This window comes from Psilocybe cubensis, chromosome 10, assembly GCF_017499595.1.
Source record: "Psilocybe cubensis strain MGC-MH-2018 chromosome 10, whole genome shotgun sequence".
NCBI lineage: Eukaryota > Fungi > Basidiomycota > Agaricomycetes > Agaricales > Agrocybaceae > Psilocybe > Psilocybe cubensis.
The window spans coordinates 1,619,661-1,636,216 of record NC_063008.1 but is presented as its reverse complement, the minus strand read 5'-3'; the positions used below and the strand labels follow the sequence as shown (position 1 = coordinate 1,636,216).

Genomic DNA, 16,556 nt, shown 5'->3' with positions numbered 1-16,556 from the left:
ATTTCCACGATGACGGTGCACTTAGGGCCCTAGTGCCTGTCCATCATCAGTGATGCTGTGTTTTTCGGCTTATTCACGGACCGCACTCGGACCTCCTGATTCGGTGACGCGGCATGTATGATGCACGCCTCAAACATGCAGCCACAGGATGGTTTGTGTTCGCCAAAGAAACGATCTGGTCCCTTTTGCTCCTCCACTGTCATCTACATCTGATTTCGCTCTCTAGCAATTCTCTGTTGCATTTAGTATATTCGCAACTTGCTATCATTTTCTCATTCACCATGGCTCCTATCAGTGATAACTGGCCAGATGTTGAAGCCTCGCTCGAGATCATGGAACCAGAATATGCCAATCGGGTGACTTCTATGGTCGAGCAACTCAAGCCCCACTATCAATCCATAGAATCCTATGCCACCTCATTACACCCGCAGCGGCTTTCTTGTCGAATCATGGACCACTACACATGGGGTCAATCTTTTGTTGTCTTTGAACTCCTTTTTTCCGACAACGTAACATCATGGATTATTCGGTTTGGCATGAGGCCTATGGATGCTTATTTCAACACTGCCGCACAACTCGAGCGCAAAATATTGAATGAAGTAGCGGCTCTTCATCTCGTCCGACAACGTACAACAATCCCAATCCCCGAAATAATTTCATATCACGCCCATCCCTCTCCTTCCAACCCACTGGGTCCTGATTTCCCCGCATTTGTTCTAATGACTGCAATCACCGGTATAACGATTGAAGACTGTGGGATCTCCATCGAAGAATTGGGGTCCGAGTACGATGTCACTGGCGAGGCCTCCGATCCATTAGGAGGTGACGAAAGCAAGCGCCCCATTTTACAACGTTATTTGCACGATCTGGCCGACATACATGTACAATTGAGCCGCATTACATTCGATCGGATTGGGTCCTTTGTGATTGACGCTCAGGGGGAAGTTTCAGTAGGTCCAGGGGCAGATTTTGGACTGGGCCCATTTGAGTGCGCCAAAGACTATTTTGCAATTCAGGCAGAGGCGTATGAACAGCTTGCGATGGCTGCGGGGTTAGATGATGAAGCGGGAGAGGGAGAAAGTGCGGACGCGGCCCAGCTCAAGCGTAGATTTGTTGCCTCGTTATGGCGTAAGGCCATGATGCCCCTTGTCGACGAACGAGACGACCGTGGACCCTTCCCTATGAGGCATGGAGACTTGCACAGTGACAATATTCTAGTAGACGAGACTGGTCACATTGTTGGCGTGATAGATTGGGATTGTGCTGGTACAGTCCCTTGGGAAGCCTTTGCTGTCCCGACATTCGAAGTATCCGGTCATTTTTCAGATTCGGACGCTGTCTCAACATATTCGAACTCTTCTTCTGAATCGACTTCTTCGTCCTTAATGTCACGTACTCGCTCCGTCATTCACAACGTCTTCAACCGTGAACTCGCTGTTGCCGAGTCGCAGGACGGTGTTGTCCTCGTTAAACCCGCATCAGGACGGAGCCTTGCTGCACTCCATGACTCTGACGCGGGTCATGTAGGAGCATATCTAGCATACTGGATGTACTCTCTCGCTTGTGACTACGACCAAACTGGACGGGCACTTCACAGAATGCTGGGCTCTGATGACGACATCGATCAAGACTTCGAAAAATTCGCCAAAGAAGTTGGCGATATGGGACTACACGAAAAGCACGAAGATGAAGAAGTGCAAGCATAAAACTGAAAATTGGTTCTTGATGATCCTTTTCGCCTTTTCAGATCCTGGAGATCCACCGCAAAATCAACAGGACTTTATATCATTTGTAACATATCGCATTCGCACTTCAACTCACAATGTATCTAACAATATCTAACGTTTAACTTCAAGTTGTATATCTATAATCGCCGAAGAATATGTTGTATATTCCTTGCGACTATCACTTTAGATCGGCTTTTTCTCCATTGTTCGATATTTTTCGCGTCATACTAGAGCACGCAAGCCTAGCACATGTCTATATCAGCTATGTTTTGGGTACTTATCATGTTTTCGTTTGTACATAGATAGAATTCACCCCATACAATGGATTAACAGTGATTTGTCAGAGCGCCCAACTGCCATCTAATCTCTGACTTCGACAGGAAGCTTGAAAGCCAAAAAGAACATAGCTCAGGCGCCTTACATAAATTTTGCTTACATCAGCCCTTCAATAGTTTCTGTTTTGCCACTGAAAGAGACCTGAAAGATTAACCAAACTTTCTCAAACCTCCTCAAAGATCTCATGAACACTGCTTCGTTAAACACGGAATCCCACTACTTGTGCCTGTCGGTCTCTCCATCTGTAGCGAGTGAATTAGCGATTCGGAAAACGATCGCAGACGCCCTGACGGAAACCTTCGGTGTCACGTCAACATCGACCTATTTGGACCTGCTCTGGCTCAAGGATGATGGCTCAGAGTGTATAATCAGGGCGCATAAGAGGTACTTGTAAACCCCTTTTTCCGGGACTTGAGTTCTTTTCATGCTAATTTTGTCGAATTCAATGGAAAATGTACCTTCTTTTGTGATCTAGCGATGCAACCAAGATCTCTATAGCTATTGCTTCATGGACCGAAACCCCCAGGATGGCGGTCAAACAACAATCGCCGTTTCTTCCTTCCCTGTTGCGAACCGATATCACGCTATAGAATTTTTTTTATCATGGTCAATGTATCCGGCAAGAAGGCGCGATGGCATTTTACGCGCCTTGCGTTATCTGGCTTTCCCGCCAGGGAACCGCCGCCGTGAGTTTGGGCTTGTCGTCCCAATGCGTCAGTTTTTGCTATATGGAACATCGGCCACCGACAAGATACGTCCCCTAGAACGTGGTCGACAACCAAACTTGGACGAAACCGGTTCAATACGGACGCCCTGGCCTGTCATCGCACGTTGCGGAGCCTCGGACAACGTCAGGGTGCAGACGTTAGGGATGACGCCGTAACTCGGACGTTCGCAGGCCGTCATAACCAACAATCACTTGTATTTACGAGGATAATGGGACCAATAGATTTCTGATTATGTGTAACTGTCCACAACTTTCTTATCTTCGCCACCGCAGCTCGGACTTTTGCCGGTTTAAGAGGCTGCCTTTTGCGCAATACCTACGTGACAACGAGATAAAAATCAGTAAATTTTCGATGTGGAGGATCGGCATAGCCTGAGGGGTTACTGGCGTCGGGTAACAGGCGGCACAGAGACTTTGCAATATCCTGTGTATTCATGTAGCCGAGCCTACCACGAGAAAGCAATTCGGTATCCTTCTCCTTCAGTCAATGTCCGTGGATTCCTCTGCAAAACAATTTACGGTAAAGATGTTATTCACACATAACCTCCCCTAGACCGATAAGATATCAATCAAGGTGCTCACATCACGACCAATGGCCAAGAGATACATAATTAATTTTATGACAGCGGATGCAAATCAATGGGTAGGCAGATGCGTTCTACAAGTACAATTTAGAAGAAAAGATGTACAAGAGGGTAGAAAAGAAGGGTTGGATGTGTCGAGTACGACACTTTTTCGTTTAGTTAATCGATACTCTCCTCGGCTATGGGAGAAACGATGACGGCAGTGTGCTTTACGATCCACAGAATACTAACGCGGCAAAGTTTTTGACGTGTCTCACAGGATCGCGGCACACATCATGAACCAAAATTGGGCTATGAAGAGCCATCCGTCTTGGCCTTCTTTGCGCTCTGGATCGTAGGCGGCGCGACTTTTCCACGGATGCCGGCATCGAAGGCACCGTCAGGCTCGACACCGCGCTTCCTCTTCTCTCCGACGGCCTCCTCAGCTGTGGCAGCTGGGTTTTTGCTATCCCGCTCGTTATTGCGAGACTTGTCCCCACCGCGCCCCCCTCGGCCACCGCGTCCACCTCGTCCACCTCGTCCCCCACGACCACGACCGCCACGTCCCCCACGTCCACTAGCGTCACGCGAGGTACTTTGGGTAAAGGCATTGCGAGCGGCAGCCTGAGCGCGTTCGATTTCGAATTGCTTCTCCTCTTCCTCTGGTGAGTGAAGAAAATGTCAGAAGAAAAATGTGGCTGCAAGGATGAGAGAACTTGCCTGTGGGTAGGGTCCAGGTCACTTCGTGGTTGTTAATGGTTTTAATTGTGGTCTTGACATATTCGATGTCCTCTTCTGTGAGAGGCTTGTAGAATCCAACTAGTCCGCTGTTCTCTCCTCTTGCATACTTGATGTATGGGGGCTTTCCATCGAACCTGGCTTTGATGGGGTCCTGTAAAGTTGAAAAGGTCAAAATCAATATCTAGTGGACGTGAGAGATAAAAGGTTCATACCTTGACTTCACCCCATGAAACGTCTCCACCGCATCCATCAAACTTCAATGTGACGCCTTTAACGAAGGGTATATCGCTCGCGTCGATAGTACCGTTACCATCTTCATCTTGCTTGATGAGGAGCTTGTGACCGAGGAACTCGAGGAAGATGTCCTTCTTGTCCTCAGCAGCAGCACGCTGTGGAGTGCCCTTATCTTTCGCCATGTCGCGGAAGGCGTCAAATTTCTTGGATGAGATCAGCTCCCGTCGGAATGCAGCACCCTTTCCAGTCAAACCCTTTTCTTTGATCTTCATCTCGCAGTAGTCGTGTCTGAGGGTAGCAAGCAATTCATATGTCGCAGAAGAGACACAACGGGAGCAACTTACTTGGTCATAATCAACAACTCTTTTCCTTCGTATGAAGGTTTGGGATCGGCTTTGAGGAACTTTTCTACACTTTCAAAGTCATTGAATTCGACAAAGACGGAGTTCTTTAGGTTATGAGTCAGGCCATGAGTCGCTGTCATCAAGTTAAGCAGACGCACCTTGAACTTCTTCTTCTCGTCTCTCCTCATACGAACAGCGCCGACAGCTCCGTATTGTGCGAAGAACTCTTCCAGACGGCCTTGAAGGGTGTCATCTTCATCAGGGAAACCTTTCTACGGAAACAAGGAAAACGATAATGTGAGGGTCGTGTGCTTGAAGCACATAGCCAAAACAAGAAGACGTACAGCGTAAACGCTTCGTTCGAACTGGTTCTTGGGTTCTTGGGGTTCAGTAGTCCGGCGCACTTTAGTCCCTGTAGAGTCGACCTCGAGGAAGGTGCTCAACGATTTAATTGCGCCAGCGAGCCATTCGACGCCTTCCGAGACAAAATCGCGCATGCGTTTGAAGGAGGCGACGGTTTGAATTGGAACCCAGTGTTCTGGATCTTTTGAGTACAACGTCCACATGAACCTGGTAATGGTGTATCAACAAATGAAGTTAACTCGAGTCTCAGTAGAAAATCGTACTTGTCATATGGGAGGTTGGCATCGGCGAAGTAGAATTCGACTGTATTTATGAGCTCGTGCAAAAGTACGGCAAAATGCCTAAAAATTTCAACACACCCTGCTTCACTGCCTTTTGTTGCTTTTCCGTGACATTGGCATCAGCCATGGGAGCGTCTGCTGAGGTCGTAGCAGCAGAGGCATCCGTCGTGCTTTCAACGGCACTGACAGGGACTTCGGGAACGCTGGCCTCGACCTGGGTGGTTTTTTCCGAAACTTCAGCCATAAAAAATAAGAAGTAAAGGTATAGGAAGTAATAAAAAAGATGAAAAAGTGAGATGAAGCAGAGAGAGTCAGATTTTTACAACTTTTCGATCACACTGTCCTTGAAGATAACAACCGAGATCAATCTGGGGTTAGGGTTATCTATCTCGAAGTCGAATCACGAATGCTTCTGAGAATCTGAATTTCAATAATTGAATCTCCGACTTCGGCAAAAAGGCAGTCCAGTGGATCTAGTCATCGGCACTCTCTTTTGACTCATACCAACACGGGACGCTTGACTAGTGCTTTCCAGATCTCGAGTTCGGACCTACAAGAATTATACGTGTTTCTGTGCTATTTCTCTGCATATGAGATCCGCCTTGCCATGATTTACTGGTACTTTTTTGTACCTCTGGCATCGCCGGAAGTCTGTGTCTAGGAAGCACTGTTGTACAGATACACTGGCTGCATATCGGCTGTCGAGGTGAAAATGGAGTAACAAAATACAATCAAAATACCGTATGATCAAGTGAGTAAATACATACCTCGCCTGCTGGTTATACTATCCAGTCATTATCAGCAACAGTGCGTCCAAGCTGGAGCGGTGGAGCACCAATTTAACATGGTGCAACTTCCTTCTAGGCCGTGTCGGTACCTAGGTCTGTCTTTCCACCAACACTAAAATAAATTATTATTCATCCAACACATTCATTCAATTGTCTTGCTAATACTATTGAACCATAAGAACCAGCTTATTCGATGTCAATGAAATGGAGCCATTATGAACTTTTTTGCAACTTACATCAGAATTTTCTGATCCCTTTGGACCTGAAAGAATGAAGTTCATTCCGAATCGATGGCATTCCAAAAATAATTGAGCAGGAACAACCTTGAGTCGAGATGCAGTTGGGACAGCTTAGATCGTTTCTGGTGATGTTTCCCATATAAGTCGGCTCAGACTGTGAAGAATTCGGTCAATAATGCAGCGGTAGTCTGTTAAAAATGTGCCGGTTTCAGATAGCTTCAGTGGAACACAAGGTAGACATGTCAACCCAGTACCATGAAATCTTTATTAATCGTTATAATTAGGTTTTTGTCACTAACGAAAAGCCAGAAACATTTAAGCGAACTTAGACAGCCTGCTCCTCGATCTTCGTTTATCGCACAAGCAATCTATTTACTGTTGTACAGAAACGGTATACATGACTTTGCTACTCCTCATCCCGGTGAGCAATATTCCGCATAGACGTAACGTACACGAGCGCCTAAAAATGAGCTATCTTCCAGGTTGTCATGTCAATTTGAACTGTGACTGATCCGGGTCGGCATGTGTGCATGCAGGTTTCCGCATACGGTATGCTCGAGAGTGGATAGGCACATTTCTGATGAATGATGGGAGTGGCCTCGGTGTACTAATGCAGAACAGTAGCGCATCAAAATGAGTACTTATATCTGCCGACCATGGTCGGATATCAGCTATCTAACGAACTCCTATATATCCAGGGCGCTTTGGGTACTTTGCAAATGATCAGAATGATCAGGATTGGACGATTTCGAGGATTACACTGTTCGAAGATGTATGATGGAGGTTTATGTAAGTAGTTGCTTCGAGGTAACCAAGATGCCTCGAGAAATGGATTTGCTTGTCATTACTGTTTCTAGAAGGATACCAGCCGCTAGCCTCGAAGTTTCTCTTCCGCATACAAAGCATGCTTATGCTCTTCCAGTTGAGCTCCACCGCCTTTCTTTCTTTCCCTTCGTTCGAGTTTTTTCAGGCGTTCCTGGTGGATGCCTGGTCTATTTTCCGTTATCGTCGCCGACAGATCCTCGCTAGCTCTCTCTATCAAGGGGTCTACAAACAAAAGCCTCTTGGCGGCGATTCATTATACCTCAATTTGCAACAGGCATCAGGGGTGAGTGGCTGGGCATGGCTGGGTGCAGAGGTACCTGAATGCGGCGCTGCCCGCAAGACGCCCAACCCATATATTTATGCCTGCCTGCGTGTTCTTTGTTGGGTTGAACGCTGAGTTGTTCTTTTTAAAGGCATCAACAGAGGGACGTTCTGCTTCCTTTTTTTTTCCGATTCGTCTCCGCCAGTACCCCCCGCCTTTAGAGCTTCGCGCGTTTCTTTCTCGGAAGTTGGTTCTAACCCGACCCCCGACCCCCACATTCGTTCAAATAACGCTGAGCAATCCGCTCACCGCATTCTTTACACCTCAACACTATGCGCCTTACCCTCCTCAATGTCCTGTCGTTAACGGCTCTATTTATTTCATCCACCAACGCGTTTCAGCAAAACTCTGGATCTCATTCTTCCACTATAAGGCGTCGGCGTAATTGGAGTCACTATACCAATGGGACAGAGCCTCAGGGAGATGATCCCGCCGAGTTGTTCAAGAGAGATGGGACAAAATATGTGTTCATGCATCATGTGAGCAATTTTCTAAACATTCAATCCTTACGCCGATTTAAAATAATATATCTTCTAGATTGTTGGGAGTGAGTTTCAACCAAAGTTATATGTCTATTCTTGACTCAAACCAGTTTCTGAAACTCTTCAAAATAGACACGTAGGCTTTTTTGTACGTGTTCTGTAAAAACATTTTGACCCATTTTTTTGTTAGTTTCCCGTATACCTATGCTGATTGGCTCGACGATATGATCAAGATTGCAGCAAAAGGGGTGTGAGTAGCTTAGGGTAGTAAAAATGACTTGACACATCGTCTGATGCTATTCATAGCGACGCTATCGCCCTCAACATTGGTGGCTCGGACTGGCAAAGAAACCAAGTCGCTACTGCGTACAGTGCTGCTCGAGACTCCAATACTGGAATCAAGTTGTTTTACTCATTTGATCTAACCGAGATGGATTGCAACGTCGCCGACCTTGTAGCCAGAGTCAACCTGTACAATAACCACCCCAATCAGTTCAAAGTCAACGGCAAGGCCTTCATCTCCAGTTTCTCCGGCGGCTGCCTAGGAAATGACGGGTGGCAGAGTCTCAAAAGTCAAACGAATGGATATATCATGCCCTTTATCTGGGGTCTTGAAAACAACTTTCAGTCGTGGCCCTCTCTGGATTCTTGGTATTGGTGAGTAGTCTAAAAATAGAACTATTCTCGATATGCCGCGTGCTCAACTATACTGCCTAGCTGGGGCTGCGCTTGGCCCCAAGGAAACTATCCTAAAAATGTCCGTAAAGTGTTAAATGCATGAGTTGTATGCTGACCGTGAACTGTTCTAAATCAGATGGACGATGATAATTTCTGTAGGGAACTTTACTTAACCCCTGTCTTTCGTTATCGCAGAGTTTGATCATTTGCTTTAGATATCAGCCAGTTGGGCACAAAGTACGGCACGACAGTTGGACCGTGGATGTAGTGAGTGAACTTAACATTCTCGACCGCTTCTCGCTCTGATCATAAAACTTTTTCTTATCTTTCCAGCACCCATTACACCTGGAAGAATTTTTATCTACGCGGTGATGATTGGCTCGTTGTTAGCCGATGGGAGCAACTCATGCAGCTTCGATCAACATTAACATTTGTCGAGTTGGCCACTTGGTACGTGGCTCATTTAAACTTCTCTTTCTTGTCTGATCGTCCACCATACAATGTTAGGAATGACTACGGCGAATCTAGCTAGTATGTATATTTTCGAAGAGCTTTCATGACGTCTTGGGTCCGACATGGTTAAATCTAGCTACGGACCCATTAAAGGCGCACAACCAGATGGGACGACTTGGGCCAACGGATACCCTCACACTGCATGGTATGACTTGACCGGGTACTACGTCCAGGCATTCAAAACAGGATCATATCCCGCGATCACTGTACGTCTCTATTTGCTATTCTACCTTATTGAACCAGCCCGATACTCATAGATCTCCGCCTCCTTCGCTTCATCTAGCAAGATGTGATTTACTTCTGGGCACGCCCCCATCCCGCTGGCGCAACCGCTTCGGGAGATAACCTCGGGAAACCAACTGGCTGGGACTGGACGGAGGTAAGCCCCAAAAGCCACTCAAAGCAGTGGAAATGAAAAGGTAGCCGATTGCTGACTTTCGATCGATTGCTTCTGCGGATTTAGGACTCGATGTGGGCAGCCGTGTTTGCCACGTCGCCCGCCACTGTCGTGTTAAGATGCGGCAGTTCATCGAGCACGTTCAACGTCAGTCCGGGTGTTAACAAGCTCAAGATTCCTCTCGCTGCCGGCAAGATAACTGTGCAGATGATCAGAAATGGCCAGACCATCATCAATTATACACCTTCAGACTATACATATGTTCTGAACCCTGTTAGATGTAGGTCTATAAGGAATTGTTCTGTTTTCCTATAACTAACGAATGTAAATAGACAACTATAATGCATGGGTCGGATCAGCTAGTAGGTGTTGATGTCAAACATAAATACCAGAGAACTCAATGTGCGTGTTCCTACAGCCGCAACTATACCTCCAACGTCCTCTACAAGCTCTAGCAGCTCTTCTTCATCCATTTCGTCGACTAGTACCAGTACCAGCACTAGCACTAGTAGCACCAGTAGCACCAGCACTTCTGCCACCCCTACCACAACGGCAGGATGGACCCATCAAGGATGCTATGTGGACTCGGATCCCAGAGTTCTCCCTCAAAATGGGCCCTTTAGTAGCAACACCATGACAATTGCAACATGTCTCGCAAGATGTCAAGCTGGGAATTACCTGTATGCCGGAGTAGAATCGCGAAACGAGTGTTTTTGCTCTAACACGATCAGAAACGGGGCTGCGCCCACGAATCCAAGCGATTGTAACACACCTTGCGTTGGGAATGGTCTGTCTTCATTTATCACTTCCCTACGCTTCCATTGATATTCTGCTTTGCCATGTTTTATTTTCATAGCTGCTGATACATGTGGTGGTGTATGGCGGATTAACATTTACAAATCCGGGGTTTCTTCTACATCAACTTCCACCTCGAGTACTGCGTCTGCCACTCCAACCGGCTGGAATACCCTTGGATGTGTGGCCGAAGGCACCTCTGGATCTCGCCGCGCATTGACAGGCGCAAGCTACACCCAGTCTAATATGACTCCTCAAGTTTGTCAAGGACTTTGTTCTGGGTACCAGTATGCAGGCGTAGAAGCTGGGTAAGTAATGTTGGAACTTCTGACACCTTCCAACACTCTGACAAAAATCTATATTTCGATACAACCAACCTTATCCAGTAATGAATGTACGTATAGCAACGCGTTGACCGTCGCAAAAAAATATTTATCGACTCTGCTTGCAGGCTTCTGTGGAAACTCGTTGCTGAACAACGGAGCATCCGGTCTCGTCATCGACAATAGCAATTGCCAATGGACCTGCTCAGGCGACTCCAACCAGAAATGTGGCGGTTCTTGGACGCTGAACGTGTACACCAAATCCGCAGTCACGCCCCCCTTTAGCTCGGCATGGGCATTGGCGGGCTGCTTCGTCGATGCGGACAGTCGCATGCTACGTGGCTATTCAGTGACACTTCCAAACACCCTGACCGTGGAGACTTGCACGAACATTTGTAACGGTGCCGGATACATCATGGCGGCGGTTGAATACGGCCAAGAATGTTATTGCGGCTCGCAGATTTACAAGGATGGCGGAGCGGGTGTGTTGGTTGATGCGGGCCAGTGTAACGTTGCATGCAGTGGTGAGTCTATGACCAATTTCAACTAATTTTTTTCAAATGTGCGGTGCTAATGGGATTTATTTTGCATAGGAAACGCTGGACAGAAGTGCGGCGGCGGCTGGAGAGCCAATCTATACACCAAGCCTGGAACAACGTGGACCTGATAAACCACGGTGATTCACCTTAGCGTTCGTTTTTCTTTTGTCTGTGTCATTTTCTTTCAAATTTCTACTCTGACATTCGACATTTTAATACAATTATTTCCATTTTCAGTTCCAGTTGAATCTGTGATATCCTATAGATTTTTACGTTTCTCAATGTTGTAGTATGTAGCATGCTCGGGTTATTATTTTACATATGTTTCGCCTTTCCTCACTGTTGACATATCTTTGTATTCCCCCACACACGTACATACAGTATCGTTTCTTCAATTCATATACCTAGCTGGTGTCGCGCTAGTTGGAGTACACTGACAGTGTTAGTCAATATTCAATTCCTGTCTTTTGTAATATATAGCCTTGGTAATACGGTCCAGAGCTGTGATAATTTTCTGCATCGCTTATTGACATATATGAGACGTGATAAGTGTGCAATCATGCTAGCATTGGTTATACATGTTGATGGTCAATGGCCGCGGGTTGACGTGCGGAAGAGGAATAAGAGAGTAAAAGCCAGGAAAAGTATTGGGTTGGTCATCGTTGAGAATAATGACAGTGCCGCACTTGTATTGGATCCAGGACCAGACGTCGTATTGGCATCAGTCGCACTTAACGTTGACGAAGTCGTTGGACTTGATGCTGTGGTATTTGTGAATGGAGATGACGACCCTGAAGCGAGCTGACGTGGGGCATATTGAGAGGGGACTGTTACCACAATACTATCCAAGTCTACTCAGCAAAGGTCAGTGATGGCGAAGAATTTAATTATGAAACGTGTAGCACACACCGAAGAAAGACGTATTGACATTGGCGTGGTTTATAAGAGTGAGCTTGTGCTCGGATCCGTCCAAGTTGGAGGCTAGGTATTTGATAGAGGGTGCTTGTTGTTCGCAAGTCAGACCAAAGGCGCCTCCGCAACCAGATATGCCATTCAAGGTCACAGCCGGTTGATCATCCAGCACGACACTGTATAGACGGTGGTCGTTCTTTTTGTCTCCCAGAACATAGATTGCAGATCCTATATGCGTAATTGTAAAGCTGTCCCGCCAGGGTCAATGTCTGAATGGAACGGACCGTGGAATGAAAAGGAGAACGACGCGCCGTCTCCACTGGTGAATGTAGACCCTCCGCCGCTAAACGCTGGACTGGTATTGTGCCCCCATACGCCCGTGTAGTTAATTGCAGGATCAGTCTCTTCAAACGTGACGTTCTTCACGGTCGAGCTGATAATGTAGTAGCGTGTTAGTATAATGTGATCGCGCGATACAACAAAAGAGAACCAACCCTGCTGGTGCAAGTTGGATAGTGGATTGAATATAATCCAACAAGAATCCATCCCCCCCTTTGTCGCCTGCATCTACTTGTGCTCCTATGTTCCGCAGGACGACGTTGTGGTTTGCAAACGTCAAGTTTGAAGCAGCGAATAACAGAGTCGAAACATTCTTGGATGTTTCGCTATACGCGCTGTAGCGTAGGACGGTTGAGTCGATCTGAACTTCGTATGACCCAAAGGCTGGCCCTGTGCTTCCATAGATGTAGAGGGCAGGTCCTAAAGACTCGTGAAGATGAACGGATTACTACAGATACAAAGAAACACCAAGAACCAACCTGTGATGTTCAAACTGACAGAAGCGCCCTTGGTTGTTGTTTGATGAAATGTTCCTCTTAGCCAAGGCGAGTTGGTTGGGTCAAAGTTTGGTACCGATGGATCTGGCGTTATCCAAACGGATTGGTCGTCGTAGGTGAGAATGCTGTCGAAATCATCGATTGTAACGTTCCAGTTCACGGCTGCAGGGTCCATGTGGCTTTATTTGCGGTATTAGGGTATGTAAAAGGTATACACAGAGCAGTTGGACGTTCAAGAATCAGTGCCGGAGGCTGTTTGGGATCAAGTTGGAAGACATTTTAAGATGGCAACATGACTTGGCGCAACTAAGCAAGGCTTGGCGAATGTGGCCATTAGGAGTTAAAACACAAACGTTTAAAGGTTCAATGAACACGAGCACGGTAAGATACCTAATATTCAATAAACAACATAGCAAGTCTTATAAATGCAATTAATTTAATGAAAGTCGGCATGATTAAAGACTAGCGCAGATATCAGTGCAAGTTACAAGTGGTGGTCCTAAAATCGTAGGTCCCGCGTGAGAGCGAAGATGTCGCGTCCAGAATCACGCAACCTTGATGACAATCTTGCCGACATGTTGTTGACTTTTCAAGTAAGCATAAGCATCGACAGCCTGGTCGAAATTGAAGACCTTGTTTATTACAGGTCTGGTTTTTTCGGGGTTAGCTTCAATAAGACGGTTCATATTGATGAACCTGTATTGAACAGTACATTGGATCAGTCAATCTTCCTGATATCAACGGAAGAGTATGATGGTCTTACTCCGAGACGGGCCCAATGTAGACACCTCTAACCAAAATCGATTTCATGATAACAGGAAGTACAAAATCAAGGCCGCTAGTATCCTAATTGTGCAATACGAATTGAGAATTGCATTCATTTGTTGTATAATATCGATTCGCACCTTAGATAAAAATCCTATGGCTGCCACAGAACCACCGATTCTTACGGCGTTGAGCGACCTGGGTAAGGTGCCTTGACCACCAACCTCTATGACAAAATCAACACCGACTTTATTGGTCTAGTAAAGTATTAGATAATATGAGAACAACTACATATCCACTGAGTGCTCACCAGTTCAAGAACCTCTTTATCCCATTCAGGCTTGTTTGTGTAATTAATAGTGTGCTTCGCTCCAAGTTTAGTGGCTTCTGCGAGTTTCTCGTTCGAGGATGAAGTGGCTATCACAGTGGCCCCAGAAGCGACAGCGAACTGTAACGCAAAACTACAACGAAACCTTTCAGCATATGAGAAGGTCAAGACAGCAGGTTAGATCACTGACATAGAGACTCCACCCGTACCTAGAACAAGGACAGTATCTCCCGCTTTGATAGGTACTGGGCCACGAAGTGCATTGTAAGCTGTGAGTCCAGCGCATCTGGTACACAATTTGTCACGGCTGCATCCCAAAGAGCAGAATCACTTACGGAAGTGTCGGAGCTTCCTCGTAGTACAAGTGTTCTGGGATGGCTACCAGACACTGCAAATGTGTCAGACGTATAGAGACTACAGAGGGACGTGATCGTTTACATGCGCTGGGAAATTTCTATATTGAGTCAAGACACCATCTGACTGGGCACCCAAAGAAGTTTGGATGATGTGTGTCCCCAAAAAGGTGGTCGGTGGAAAAATTTGCAGACTCTCGCACCCTGCGTCCATTTTTTTACGTCTTCGCCGACGGCGATGATTTCTCCTGCCATGTCCGAGCAAGGAACTACCCCCTTATACCTGTGATAATATATTTTTCGTTGAAATCTGTTCGCCATTACACGATGTGATAAACTCTCACCCAACGTCATATGTACCAACTGCCATGGATAAGTCCCGGTACTGGTTCCTATCGTCATGACATGGACAAGAGACACTTTTGAGAAAAAACGAACCTGGAGGGACACGGCGTGTACTTTAACTAAGACCTCATTTGCCTTTGTTTTAGAGATAGTGGCCTCAGCCTTTTTGAGGTTTTTGTAACTCCCCACTTGAATAATGATTAGTATACCTCGGAATTGGTGTAATATGTTCTACAACAAACCTCTGTGAGGGTGTACTGTTGCGTTGTGGTGGGGATAGAAGACATGTCAAAGAGGTTGGTGGGTGCAGCGTGGAAGAAGATACTGACTTGTAGGATTCCTAGATATATTGCGCTGAACTTTGCGACACTGTTTCAACGTCATGAACTTCCGACACGAAGAATCTGACACCGCTGCATCAAGTTATCAGACAAATCGATATCCATAGACAAATATTGGTCTCGAATCGCTGATAATAAATGCAGATATGTTTGTTGTTGAAATTAGCTCGTGCGACTGGAAAGTGAATAGGATGACGATCTAGCATTGTGCCTCAAACAAAAGGATCAACATCGATGAAGGTGACTCAACGACCGAGGACCAACAGTATTCGGGAATTCCCGCACTTCCACAAATCCCGTGAGAAATAAGGTTTTGGTCAATTTTGGTAATTAAAATTGACGCCATTATATGAGTTCAATTTTTTCATACATTCATTTCTGCTTTCTGATGATTTGCTAACTATCCATGCAGAACGAACAGAAGTGCTTCGAAAGAACCAGAATCTTCCTTATTCACCGTTGGAAACTATGTGTGCATTGGAACGAAACCTCAGTAAATAATAGTAAGTGGTACCAGTTTATTCAATCATTGCCCCATCCATACGTTCTCAGACGGTTTACTTTTAGATGTTTGTGACAATCTAACTTGCTCTCTATCAGAACACTAGGAAATAAATATATCCCTGGAAACTAAATACGGCGCTCAGGATATCTTTGGCCGTTTCCTCAAGAGACAGGGTCGGGTGTCCGAGGGCACCAAAATTCTGGGACGAGGCTTATTCGCGAGGTCATGGTACAGGGTCCCATCCTGCATGCCTGCAGAGCGTTCAACAAGAGAGTTAAACGTCACAGATGCAAATAAACAAAACATCCACTTTAGATCATAGTGAACAGTGTTTGCGGTTAGTGTTTTGGCAGCACAATCGCAGACTAGGCGTCTACCGAACCTGCTTAGATCCCCACGGGGCATGAACAGTGGCGCTATTATCGGCTTCGCGCTTGTCTTGCCACGAACGCCATCAATGCTTACCAAACTTCGAATATTAGATTCAAGTCCAGGCGCGCACGGTACGTACAGAACTCTGGTAAAGAACATGATAACATGCTTAATTAACCTACATCGAAACAGTCACAACCGCGACCGCATCATCGCTATATGCTAGCGTACAAAATATCTTGTGCCCGGAAGCAACAGCTCCTCAAGGAATCCAGGATGATGAGCTAGGATAAATTCGTACATTCGATCATCCACACTCTCCTACTGGGGAATTTATTCCTCTGACTGACGCTGAAATTGACAGGCAGGTTATTCTTTCTATTTGTCCTTAAGTACCTTCCATAATTTCGGAGTCTTTAGGGAGGCGGTCGGAATTTATGGGAAAGGCCGCTCCGGCCAGGCTCCGGTACGTACAGACACTGGACATGAGGAAAATGTACTACGCGATGCTTAGAAATTTTGGCACAAACCGAATGCAAGGTACGGACATTCTTACCTTCCCGGTGCTCGAGGGAATATCAC

At 46.2% G+C, this 16,556-nt stretch overlaps 6 protein-coding genes across 6 annotated transcripts; 3 read left to right on the top strand and 3 right to left on the bottom strand.

Annotated features, from left to right (window-relative positions):
* Positions 1 to 281: 281 nt before the first annotated feature.
* Positions 282 to 1,706, top strand: JR316_0010779 (uncharacterized protein; the record flags this gene model as incomplete). Its single annotated transcript, XM_047896443.1, has 1 exon — positions 282 to 1,706. One exon carries the CDS (start codon positions 282 to 284, stop codon positions 1,704 to 1,706), a length of 1,425 nt encoding a protein of 474 aa, XP_047744488.1.
* Positions 1,707 to 2,247: 541 nt separating this feature from the next.
* On the top strand, positions 2,248 to 2,653 carry JR316_0010778 (uncharacterized protein; the record flags this gene model as incomplete). Its single annotated transcript, XM_047896442.1, has 2 exons — positions 2,248 to 2,447; positions 2,539 to 2,653. The coding sequence occupies 2 exons, from the start codon at positions 2,248 to 2,250 to the stop codon at positions 2,651 to 2,653; spliced, it is 315 nt and encodes a 104-aa protein (XP_047744487.1).
* Positions 2,654 to 3,665: 1,012 nt separating this feature from the next.
* Positions 3,666 to 5,560, bottom strand: JR316_0010777 (La protein-like protein; the record flags this gene model as incomplete). Its single annotated transcript, XM_047896441.1, has 8 exons — positions 3,666 to 4,013; positions 4,096 to 4,245; positions 4,307 to 4,616; positions 4,673 to 4,776; positions 4,831 to 4,944; positions 5,017 to 5,242; positions 5,299 to 5,338; positions 5,395 to 5,560. The coding sequence occupies 8 exons, from the start codon at positions 5,558 to 5,560 to the stop codon at positions 3,666 to 3,668; spliced, it is 1,458 nt and encodes a 485-aa protein (XP_047744486.1).
* Positions 5,561 to 7,762: 2,202 nt separating this feature from the next.
* JR316_0010776 (Glucan endo-1,3-alpha-glucosidase agn1) lies at positions 7,763 to 11,345 on the top strand (the record flags this gene model as incomplete). The annotated part of the gene is made up of 16 exons (XM_047896440.1): positions 7,763 to 7,969; positions 8,083 to 8,108; positions 8,163 to 8,222; positions 8,279 to 8,629; positions 8,690 to 8,729; positions 8,787 to 8,805; positions 8,866 to 8,917; positions 8,984 to 9,100; positions 9,158 to 9,181; positions 9,240 to 9,369; positions 9,447 to 9,542; positions 9,627 to 9,840; positions 10,417 to 10,663; positions 10,742 to 10,749; positions 10,807 to 11,202; positions 11,272 to 11,345. 16 exons carry the CDS (start codon positions 7,763 to 7,765, stop codon positions 11,343 to 11,345), a joined length of 2,061 nt encoding a protein of 686 aa, XP_047744485.1.
* A 460-nt stretch (positions 11,346 to 11,805) lies between these two features.
* Positions 11,806 to 13,140, bottom strand: JR316_0010775 (uncharacterized protein; the record flags this gene model as incomplete). Its single annotated transcript, XM_047896439.1, has 5 exons — positions 11,806 to 12,068; positions 12,127 to 12,357; positions 12,414 to 12,562; positions 12,624 to 12,888; positions 12,948 to 13,140. The coding sequence occupies 5 exons, from the start codon at positions 13,138 to 13,140 to the stop codon at positions 11,806 to 11,808; spliced, it is 1,101 nt and encodes a 366-aa protein (XP_047744484.1).
* A 370-nt stretch (positions 13,141 to 13,510) lies between these two features.
* Positions 13,511 to 14,666, bottom strand: JR316_0010774 (Zinc-type alcohol dehydrogenase-like protein; the record flags this gene model as incomplete). The annotated part of the gene is made up of 6 exons (XM_047896438.1): positions 13,511 to 13,661; positions 13,729 to 13,811; positions 13,871 to 13,987; positions 14,041 to 14,178; positions 14,394 to 14,446; positions 14,615 to 14,666. The coding sequence occupies 6 exons, from the start codon at positions 14,664 to 14,666 to the stop codon at positions 13,511 to 13,513; spliced, it is 594 nt and encodes a 197-aa protein (XP_047744483.1).
* Between the last annotated feature and the right edge of the window lie 1,890 nt (positions 14,667 to 16,556).